Genomic DNA, 12543 nt, shown 5'->3' with positions numbered 1-12543 from the left:
CATTGTTAGTATTAGCTTTATTTAAAGTAAGTTCATATATAGACTATCAAGATTGCTATTTTAGCTATCTTGAGGCATTTCTTTTTTGTAAGTTTACCTTAAAATGAAATTCACTCAAACGAGCTGATACGTGAAACTTACGTGAAATCATTCAATTTGAGTTTCACATAAATCTCATATAAAGTTCATGTGAATTTCAGGAATTTCACGTAAAAAAACGAATAAAACATTTCACAATTTCGTAAAATATCTTGTGGATCTTGTGGATATATGAATAGATGCATGTCTATTTGTTTATTTTTGGTAGACAATAGTTATCAAAGGTACCAGGATTATAATTTAGTACGCCAGACGCGCGTTTCGTCTACATAAGACTCATCAGTGACGCTCATATCAAAATATTTATAAAGCCAAACAAGTACGAAGTTGAAGAGCATTGAGGATCCAAAATTCCAAAAAGTTGTGCTAAATACGGCTAAGGTAATCTATTCCTGGGATAAGAAAATCCTTAGGTTTTACAAATATTTAAAGTTTTATATTCAGGAAATTTATAAAAATGACCACATAATTGATATTCATGTCAACACCGAAGTGCTGACTACTGGGCTGGTGATACCCTCGGGGACGAAACGTCCACCAGCAGTGGCATCGACCCAGTGGTGTAAATAGTTATCAAAGGTACCAGGATTATAATTTAGTACGCCAGACGCGCGTTTCGTCTACATAAGACTCATCAGTGACGCTCATATCAAAATATTTATAAAGCCAAACAAGTACGAAGTTGAAGAGCATTGAGGATCCAAAATTCCAAAAAGTTGTGCTAAATACGGCTAAGGTAATCTATTCCTGGGATAAGAAAATCCTTAGGTTTTACAAATATTTAAAGTTTTATATTCAGGAAATTTATAAAAATGACCACATAATTGATATTCATGTCAACACCGAAGTGCTGACTACTGGGCTGGTGATACCCTCGGGGACGAAACGTCCACCAGCAGTGGCATCGACCCAGTGGTGTAAATAGTTATCAAAGGTACCAGGATTATAATTTAGTACGCCAGACGCGCGTTTCGTCTACATAAGATTCATCAGTGACGCTCATATCAAAATATTTATAAAGCCAAACAAGTACGAAGTTGAAGAGCATTGAGGATCCAAAATTCCAAAAAGTTGTGCTAAATACGGCTAAGGTAATCTATTCCTGGGATAAGAAAATCCTTAGGTTTTACAAATATTTAAAGTTTTATATTCAGGAAATTTATAAAAATGACCACATAATTGATATTCATGTCAACACCGAAGTGCTGACTACTGGGCTGGTGATACCCTCGGGGACGAAACGTCCACCAGCAGTGGCATCGACCCAGTGGTGTAAATAGTTATCAAAGGTACCAGGATTATAATTTAGTACGCCAGACGCGCGTTTCGTCTACATAAGACTCATCAGTGACGCTCATATCAAGATATTTATAAAGCCAAACAAGTACGAAGTTGAAGAGCATTGAGGATCCAAAATTCCAAAAAGTTGTGCTAAATACGGCTAAGGTAATCTATTCCTGGGATAAGAAAATCCTTAAGTTTTACAAATATTTAAAGTTTTATATTCAGGAAATTTATAAAAATGACCACATAATTGATATTCATGTCAACACCGAAGTGCTGACTACTGGGCTGGTGATACCCTCGGGGACGAAACGTCCACTAGCAGTGGCATCGACCCAGTGGTGTAAATAGTTATCAAAGGTACCAGGATTATAATTTAGTACGCCAGAAGCGCGTTTCGTCTACATAAGACTCATCAGTGACGCTCATATCAAAATATTTATAAAGCCAAACAAGTACGAAGTTGAAGAGCATTGAGGATCCAAAATTCCAAAAAGTTGTGCTAAATACGACTAAGGTAATCTATTCCTGGGATAAGAAAATCCTTAGTTTTACAAATATTTAAAGTTTTATATTCAGGAAATTTATTAAAATGACCACATAATTGATATTCATGTCAACACCGAAGTGCTGACTACTGGGCTGGTGATACCCTCGGGGACGAAACGTCCACCAGCAGTGGCATCGACCCAGTGGTGTAAATAGTTATCAAAGGCCATGGAGCTTCATCCCAATATCCCACTTTCAACGACATACATATCAAAATAGACCTTCACTGTAAAAAAAAAAACTCGTCAATATTATGCGTGCCTTTATGACATCATTTACCAGATAGAGGGGATCGCTTGTATCCCTCCAATATTTACGTTCATCAAGCGTCTTAGTGATCGTCATTGTGCAGGATATATTAGAAATATTGTTTGTTTTGTAAGTACTTACATGTAATCATAATTCCTTAATGACAGCAGTGCTGATTGTCAATTATGAGAATTTAATTTGCCGAATAATTCATGCAATATAGCATTATAGTTTTCTAACCACTCGCTCAACATAGGAACGGAAGTGACGATGCCCCTAAACGCACGAATGATGTTCACTAAAACCAGATTTTTTGACGGAAATGCATCGAACTCGAAAGTTGTCTATTTGTCTTTATTTTTCTTAAAAAAAAATACCTTTCTTAAAATGCAATTTCTGCGCATGTCCAAGATGACCTGCATATCTTCTGTTGAATTCTTCTAAAAGTGCCTCTTCCGGTGCTCTGACTAATAGAACAGCTCTGTCATATTTCATCAATGTTGTGTTTCCATATTCATGAGTTTTGACAACAAAAACATAAGAGTTGGTGACACCTTCCCCTAAAAATCCATGATATTTCAAGGAAAAGTCCACATATTCACTACCTGTTACTATGCCTACAATAACAGAAAAGGATGTATACACAAAGACATTTAAAAAATACAAAACAACTCAGATCCCAAGCCAGGAAACTAGACTTTGTTAGTATTCTGTGTCTTTTTATCAATCTTTGTTCATTTTTATGTTTACGAGTTAAATGTTGTGTCCATTTCGCTGAACTAGTATACATTATTGTTTAGGGGCCAGCTGGGGCCCACCTCCGCAGGACGGATTTTCTCTTGCCATTTATTTCAAATTTTAAAACACTTTATTCAACTATTCCAAGAAGTTATTTAGGCGGGGGATTTAACGGCTTGTGTAGATGCAAAAAATTACGTTTCGATTATTTTAAACTGAAAAAGGTCAACCTTAAACCCAAACCTTGTGACTGTTACTTAAAAGTGTATTTAAAACGACATTTAGATCTAAATAACGATTAACAGTCTTGCGCAGGTACACCGGAAGGTCTATAATCATCTTACCTGTCGTCTGCTGAAGTAAATGACGTAACCACGAATTTCCAGATCCTGGATAACTAGCCAAGGCCGTTGATTGCAGCGGTATCTTAGAAAATAGCACAGGTTTACAAGTCCAGTTCTTAAATGTTTGTAGGTGTCCTAGGTATAAAAGTCCATATTTGTGAACGAAGTAGATTGGCTTTGATTTAGACAAGTGATACAATGTAAAAAAAGTTGCACGCCAAAATATAGGTCACGGCGATCGCAACTGTAATCACAAGTGTTTTTGAACAACGTTGACGTCTGAACATGTGGTAACATTTCCGACTCTTCAAACAGTCAGATTAGTGCTTGAACTCATCCACTGAAAATGTAAAGCAAAAGTTGTTTTATTCTGTATTCAACATTAATAGGTAATTCAATTTAAATGATGAAAACATATATTTCCTCGTTTTACCAGTTTAGAACAATACATAGATTGTTCTATATCATGTTGCAATTTTCAATCTCACATTTCGCGTTCATTTATTGGACAAATATAAGTTAACAATACATTTTGTTTTTCATTTTATTGATTGGCATGCTCTTATGGTCATTATGATCTTAAAGTTCTATACACCATTCACATCATGATGAAAATTATTTATCCGTTTAGAAAATCATATACTTTCAAGTTGATTGGACTTAAACATCATCAAAATCTACCTTGACCAAAAACTTTAACCTGAAGCGGGACAGACGGACGAACGAATGGACGGACGAACGGACGAACGGATGCACAGACTAGAAAACATAATGCCCCTCTACTATCTTAGGTGGGGCATAACAATGAAATGTCAAACTGAGTCAATAAAATTTTAAATAATTGTTTTACAAGATGTAACAAATCAACAATTTAAAATGGTTTTTTTTATGAAAAAATATGGTCCGGTGTTTTAGTATAGCCAAGACCTCAGCCAAGACCTATATCTTCCATCCTATTTTCGGACCATACGTTAAACAGCAGTTAGAGTGCGGTGTCATTTATATATGTATAGAAGTACGCCTTTTAAAAAAAATCATGTATAATATATAAAACTTGAGTATATACAGGAGGACATGAGGAGCACGGTGTATGCTATCTAATTAGCTACATCATATGTACTTTGATATATGCGAGTACTTTAAGCATGTTTTTTCTGTTGTGGTTTGTTAAAGCAGGTGCCAGCGTGACTTATTTCAATATCATGACAGATTGCTGACACAGAACGTGTTACACATTAAATCTACTTGTATTAACTTTTAAATACAATAATTAATGTATGAACATGTGTATAAAAGTAACATCGCTGATACAGGGATTAAGATAAAGTAAATAAAACGACTGCCTGTGATATCTGATAGACTGATACACTTGTATCTATGTTTTATTGCTGATTAAAGATTTAGGATATATATATAGCCAATGTGATCATCGATGTAGGAGTCTTAAGAAGTTCCGGGTACGGGATTTTTTCGCTGTGTTTAAAAATCATTGTTTGCCTTGTGCTGGTTTTTTTTTTTTGCTCTTTGTTGGGGTTGGTATCTCTTTGACACTTCCCTATTTTCCTTTCTATTTTTATTATAAGTCATGCAAGCTAGGCTTATGTCTTCCTAGTGGTTTGGATTTTTGGCCTATTGACATACCTTAACCCACAGATGAATTTTTTATCATATTGTTTTAAATGGGTATTGATAATAATCTCAAAGAAACAACACATTTTATATTTCTAAATTTTATTGGGATCAATATCTGAAAACTTGAAAAATAACGGTCTTAGATGATTTTCATACACTAAGACAACTTTAGCAAACTCAATTTGGGGAGATCAAATTGCATATTTTTATAATTGGTACCAATTTTATCAGATAACATAACATTTAACATAACGGCTATCAACTTATCAAGTTGACATAGCGGTAAAATTCAACTGTCAGTAAACAGGCACTTCGATCACGATTTTCACGGGTCTACATTAAATTCACACTTTCAGGGGATAATGGGTTTGTAAAACATGTTTGTCGTTACCTATTCATTCAGTCTCAGTGTTATTTGACACATCTTTTGGGTAGTTTTCCCTTAAATTCCATCGTGGCGAGTGCTTGTTTACATATATTGGAAGTTGCCATTCCAACGAATGGTCACTTCCGGGTAACGGTACTTCTTTATAAAGTTATAATAATACATAAAAATATTATTAAGATATGATTAAATTACTTGCTGGCCTTCCTTTTGTTGTGTAGGATATTTAATAATAAGATATAATTACGTTAAGTACGTTTTTGTGAAGCGCCGTTAAGGAACTATTTTGTGATTTCAATGACGTCATATAGAAACGTAGGTGATAAGGCTAAGAGTATGGAATTTTAAGGTTTATATTTATTATGTCACTTATTTATTGGAATTAAAGGCAAACTTTCGCGATTTTATGGATTTATAACGTCATTTTGGGACATGAGCCAGAGTTTTCCTTGGTATTTCAAAGTTATTGTAGATTTTCAGTTCTGTGAGTCGCGGATGTATTTCACCGTCAAGTATAAATACGGCGTCGCACTAGCACTTTGGCATATCGTATCTGGCTATCAAGCAGAGCAGTACAATAAACAAAACAACCCTCAAAGTCAACCAAGCTATTTAGGTACAGGATGCATTTTGATATAAAGCTATTTTACCTTAAGCTATGCGATAGCATTTCAAGTCTATATTTATCTTTTTACATCTTTTGGAATATTAAACTAAAAGCTTACATAAGGACGTCTAGGAACCAAATACCGTTTTTATAAATATTCCCGCTTAAGCAGGTCTTCAACAGGAAGTGGCTTCATATTTGAAAAGATGAGGAACAAGTTCAATATTTACAATTTCTAATAGCAGTTTTTGGCAAATTATACAATTATTAAAGATGTAAAGATACGATGTCCCACCACGTTGACAACTTTCTAATATCGTAATTTAATGAAATAAGTATATTTCATTCTCTCATTATTGTATGATTGATAGGATAAAGACTTGTAAATCTGTATATATAAGTTACATCTGCGGTTCGGAAGGCCAGCATCTTACTATTCCAATTTATGATTATACTATTTTATTGCTGATATTTGCATGCGTTATTTATTGATATATATATATATATATGCATACTGGACAAGAATAAAAGTCATTCTTTTACGCTGGATTCATCATTTTATATATGATTATACTGGAGTCAACAAACTACACTCAAAACAAGACTAAGTAAAGGAACACTATCAATAATCAATCATACGGAATTAAAAGTACACTCGACCCCTACTCGCCCGCCTGTAACAATATTTAAATAATATGGTTTTATTGAGATATATCATGGTTTGGGTACAAAACTAACATTTGATGTAAGTGTTAACTGTGAAGCTAATAATTATGAGGGTCTGGATGGGATTTACAGAATTATAGAGAATGGTGCAAAAATTGGACAACAAATAAACAGAGAAGAATATGCAAAACAATAAAAAATAGAGAAATATGGGTGCTAATATATAAGGAAAAGAGAATAATAGGCAAAATTGAGAAAATATAAAGAAAAATGACATGAAAATTAACGAATACAGGATTGAAGAACCTGCCATCTAGACCCTCATGTATGATGGGTCGATTTACTAATTTCACAATATTATTACGTACACACAAACTGTTTACTACTTATTTAGATAAATGTAAGTACGTCTATATATACTATAACGTTATTTCATTTTTTAGATACATGTACTTGGATAGATCGACCAGATGACAGATTGTAAATATAAAGCATAAAACTTTTCACATCTGTTTTAAATTTTAGATTGAGTTCTTTTTTTAGAGGATTATTTATTATTAAATGAAAACCAGGCTGGCTTCAGAAAAGGTTATTCCACAGTAGACAATATATTTGTTATTCACATATTAATTGAGTTGCTAAAGAGAAAAAAGAAGAAACTATATTGTGCATTCGTGGACTTTGCGAAAGCTTTTGATCAGAGATGGGTCCGATTACATTCAATGTAATTGATTAAATTACAATTACTATGTCATTTGTACGATTAAATTAAATTAATGATTACATCATTTCTGAAAGTATCTGATTAAATTAATGATTACATTGACAAAGTAATCATGATTACATCTGATTACAATGAATTTAAAAACAAAACATTTTGAATGATGTGAATGAATAAACGTTCAATATAACTATAGCATTTTTGAGAAAGTATTTCATTTGGTTCAATTATAAAATGATAACTTTAAATTAAACTTCATTTATTTAAATAAACACCAAATTTCACTACATATATATACATTACACTTTTTCACCAATGATCTCTGAATTATTTTGAATTAAATTTAATAACGATATTTCATAATCAAGAGTTTTTTGTTTTTCTTCTGACCTCTTTCATAATTTATATGTATTCCAAGTTGCAGTTTATGGAAGTTTAAATGTGGATGAAATAAAGTTACCAGTTAAAACTATGTTAAATTCTAATAGAAATGTTTAATCAAATTGTAAACAATATGTAAGTACTAAAAATCATTGCATTTTACATGTCCAGTCCAAATACAAAAAAAATTAAACAACGCATTTGTCCAACTTTTAATTAATGTGCTAATTAGATAAATTTTCATGTCTGATTTATCTTTTATCATATATATTTCCCTACAGCTATACTCAATTGGTAATTGCAATAAAAACAAACATTAATTAGTCTCCTACCTGTCAATTCAAAGTTGACAAAAATCACAAAAATTAACAAAAGATTATAATTCAGGGTTAAAGAAAAGTATTACTTGAATATATAACAGTTATTATCAAAAATTAATATGAAGATCATTATAAAACAATGAATATACATGTATGTACAATATCTTTTACCAAAAAGATATATAATTGTATTATATTTCTCTGCTTAGGCTAATGATGACTTTTCAATACTGTAACTTCATTTTTTACTGAAGTAGACATGCTTGAAGTAACCAAACCATTTTAGTATGTTTAAAATTTATCATATATGAATAACAAAGAGGTTCATTTAATGACCAAAAACACAATTTTAGATTTGTTTCATTGTAATCAGAATGTAATCAAAAAGTAATCATGATTACAGGGTATTTTGAAAAGTAATTGATTAAATTAAATTACATGTAATCAGATTTTTGGCTGATTAATGATTACACTGATTACTTGAAAAATAGTAATCAATTACAGCTGATTAACGATTACAATTACAATAACCCCAAGTCTGCTTTTGATACTGTTTGGCGGTCTGGTCTCTGGTCAAAACTTATTAAACACTCGATTAACGGAAAGATGTATAACGTTATTGTCAACATGTACAATAATATCAAATCACGTATTCACTTTGGATCAGATTTTTCTGAATTTTTCCCTTCTTCCATTGGTGTTAGGCAGGGAGAGAATCTCTCTCCTTTGCTTTTTTCTATTTATCTTAACGATCTGGAATTGCTTTTACAGAATAAAAATATAGAAGGTTTGTGCACTATCTCTGATGAGTTAGAAATAGAGTTAAATTTTTATTTAAATTTGTTTGTAATTTTATATGCTGACGATACTGTCTTAATGGCAGAATCTCAGATAGATTTACAAAAACAACTGGACTCCTTATATGAATATTGTGAGTTACGGAAACGGAGTAAATGTGCAAAAAAGTAAGATTGTAATTTTTTCACAAGATAGACTACCGCAGAATATTGTTTTTAAGTATGATAATATAATACTAGATATTGTGAGTGAATTTACTTATCTTGGTGTATTACTGTCTAGGTCAGGAAATTTTTCAAGAGCTAAAAAAAAGCAATGTAAAAAAGCAACACATGCTATGTACGATATTATTCGAAAAGGTAGAGTACATAATCTGTCAATTGAATGCCAACTTGATCTATTTGATAAAATTGTGAAACCAATACCTCTGTATGGGTGTGAAGTTTGGGGTTTTGGAAATAATTCAATAATCGAGAGGGTTCATATCAAATTTTGTAAAATATTACTTGGAGTAAAAAAGTCTACTCCTGATTTTATGATTTATGGTGAATTGGGAAGATATCCATTAGATATTTCAATCAAGTTACGAATGATAAATTATTGGTTCAAGTTGGTAACTGGAAAACCTGACAAATTGCCTTTTATTTTGTATAACTTAGCAACTGCCAAATATGGTACAAATATTTTATGGTTAAAACAAGTCAAATCAATTTTAGACACGTGTGGCTTGTCATATGTATGGGATAACATCTTTTTTGTAAATAAAACATGGCTACATGTAACCATCAAACAGAACTTGATAGATCAATTTAAACAAAAATGGCTAGCAAGCCTACAGGAATCACCAAAAGCATTAAATTATCGTTTATTTAAAGATACTTTGGAGTTTGAGAAATATTTAAATATTTTGGATGACAGGCAGATATCCTTATTTCTTAAATTTCGAACTTTGAACATGAAATTTCCAATAGAAACTGGAAGATGGCAAAACATAGAAAGAGAAAACAGAAATGTGTATTGTGTAATTCAGATGCCATTGGTGATGAATACCATTACATTTTTAATTGTTCAGCTTTTGATAATTGTAGAAAACAATGTATTGCATTTTACTATAGAAATAGACCAAACTCATTGAAGTTATATGCATTAATGAATTTTAAAAAATGTACAGAACTGAACGAACTATGTAAACTTATTAAGGAGATCAATAACAAATTGAACTTTTCTGGGTGAATAATTGTGAACGCCTCTATCTACTTTCGTACATTATTTATTTATGTAATTGTATTGAAATATGTATAATTATCTCTATACCTTTGTAATTTGGTTTGTGAGAAAAATAAAAAAAAAAATATATAAGTAAGGGCATAGGTCGAGTACTACGACATCGATTTGCAACTGATGAGTAACAAGAGGCTGAAAGCAGATCCACTGCTTAATGGTATATATCTGATTGTTTCTGTTTCAACTTTTCTAGACTTGGAACGATTTAGAACTTGGCATACTGTATATGCTTCCATTTTCTACATTTTAATCAGACAAAGATGACGTCACAAACATAGATACAAAATACTGACAAACGGGGAACAACTCTCTTACAAACAGAATCATAATCTGACCATACATACTCAACAGCTTCCAATTGCTTTTGAGCATTTCCATATGCTCAAGTCAATGGGTGTTTCGGATAAGCGAGATTTCTGAAATAAGAATGTTGGAAGGCAACACTTTTTTAAAATGAACTCAATACAATAATGTATTTAGACCTGTTTTTTTTTTTTTTATGAAACATTATTTATTAAAATTGCAGTAGTTATTTTATTATCTTGGACAAGAAGAATAAATAATTGAATTATAATTGTTTAAACAAAAGGAGAGAAACTAATGTTAACCGAATTTCGATAGAATACATAATACATGTTATCAAGGAATAATAACTGATTATCCAAATTCGGATAAGAAGAATACATGACCTACCGCACAGGGTTACGTATGCTATGTGACGATCCTTATCCAAATTCGGATAAGTACTAGTACATCTATATTCAATAAAAAGTCGTCTTGGTCGTTATCCGAATTCGGATAAGAAGAAAAACAAATAGTACATAGGAGAAATTTTATGATATTCTTTTCCGAATTATAGGTACCAAAAAAAAAATGTGTATATCAAGCAGCCTTAATATGAAAGACTAGATTATACATTAATTTTCTTATCCTAATTAGTTAATAATGTGATTGATGATTTATTGTTGTTTGTTTTACGTCCAGTGGGAAATATTTCATGTACATGCAAATTTGAAAGCAAATGTTTGACGGCACATTGGGTTCTCCAAGTAGTTCTTTTGTAATTGGTACAGGTTAGTATGTTAGACTGCAGTAGAAAAAATACCCTCCATTATGCCATCAAAAGGAACAATGAGGACCTCTCCACTGATTGTTGTATTTTGTTAAAAAAAGTTTTGACAGTGCTATATTCTCATTGTACATCAGAAAATATCGAAACACCAAATCGATGCGACTAGTTCGAATATGGTTAGCCACGGATGATAGAAGTGAAGGAATTTGTATTTTTCTTTCTCAGATCATTTGTCGTTCTATTTTTTCAAGGTTTTACATGTCATCATATGTAATGCTTTAAATTCATAGAAAAATATAACAAAAAGAGAAAGAAGATATTTCAAAATACTGTATTTTCATACAAAAGAAAATAATATATGAATATGCAAGTTTTTGTTGTATTTACTGATTCAATGTAATCAGTTGGAAGAATGCATCTTGAAGTTGAATATTTAGATACGATTGTTCGTCTCGTTTCACTTTATCATTTGGAGGACCCTTTAACCATGACTCTGAATCGTTTGCCAGTTAGTGAGTGAACAAATTATATATTTAGAATAGGTTTGGAGTTAAATAAGTAAAAAGTGAAGATGATGCAACAGTATATGAAGCATCTCAAGTAGGTGGAGGTGATACCCCCTCATTTAAATCCGCCTCTGAGTGAAAAGAGTTCTTAAAGAAGATATGAGCACACTTTTTTCATTGAGTTTTGAGTTTGCTTGTCTTTCTGCGTGTTTTCAAACAATCATGACGATTCGACCAAATCTAGTATAGTAGTTCAGACAATCAGTACACACTTTATTTCTATGATTATATGTCAAAACTGTCAAAATTTCTGTATGAAATGAAAATATTTAAGACCAAATCAAAACATTAAAAATTGATTTATAATAGATAATTCTTTAACCTGACTGTTTTAGCTTTAATATGATAAATAGTATCGTCAAATAATTGATGCAGCTCGTTGTTAAAACATTTAGCATCTGATTACTTTATGTTGTTGTATGTTGCTACTTAAATCTTGTTTACATATTATATAATTTACACTTTACTTGTATATAAAAATTATACATATAAACAAATACTTTACCTTTTGTAAACGAAAAAAAAAAAAAAATAATATATGTTTAATTAATTTCCAAGTTAGACAAGAACAAGACTCGATCACAAACTTTTTCCTGATTCAAATACGCATGTACAGATAAAGTACTATGACGTAGCTTTCCTTGTATTTCGGTGACCTAAGGTTGAATGACTTCTTGAATTTTGTTATCGTAACAGCCTCATCTGTTTAGTATTCATGCCAATCATTACGCTCTCGATTACGTTGTACTTTTACTAGAGTGCACGTGAAAAGCGGGAAAAGATATATACATAAACTTTATGCATATGGACAAATCCCTTAATTTAAATTAGTATAATAGAACAAAAAT

At 31.6% G+C, this 12543-nt stretch overlaps 1 protein-coding gene across 2 annotated transcripts in view; it reads right to left on the bottom strand.

Moving 5' to 3' along the window:
• Positions 1 to 12543, bottom strand: part of LOC143075711 (uncharacterized) — a 135737-nt gene that overhangs the window by 15679 nt on the left and 107515 nt on the right. For both annotated transcript variants that reach the window (XM_076251265.1, XM_076251266.1), the window contains exons 2-3: positions 3264 to 3603; positions 2559 to 2798 (exon numbers count right to left, since the gene is read on the bottom strand). In XM_076251265.1, the coding sequence (XP_076107380.1) occupies positions 2559 to 2676 (118 nt within the window). In that variant the 5' untranslated portion in view covers positions 2677 to 2798; positions 3264 to 3603. The remainder of the gene's footprint in view (positions 1 to 2558; positions 2799 to 3263; positions 3604 to 12543) is intronic.

This window comes from Mytilus galloprovincialis, chromosome 5 (assembly GCF_965363235.1).
Source record: "Mytilus galloprovincialis chromosome 5, xbMytGall1.hap1.1, whole genome shotgun sequence".
NCBI classification, from domain to species: Eukaryota; Metazoa; Mollusca; class Bivalvia; order Mytilida; family Mytilidae; genus Mytilus; species Mytilus galloprovincialis.
This window is presented reverse-complemented; position numbering and strand designations above follow the sequence as displayed.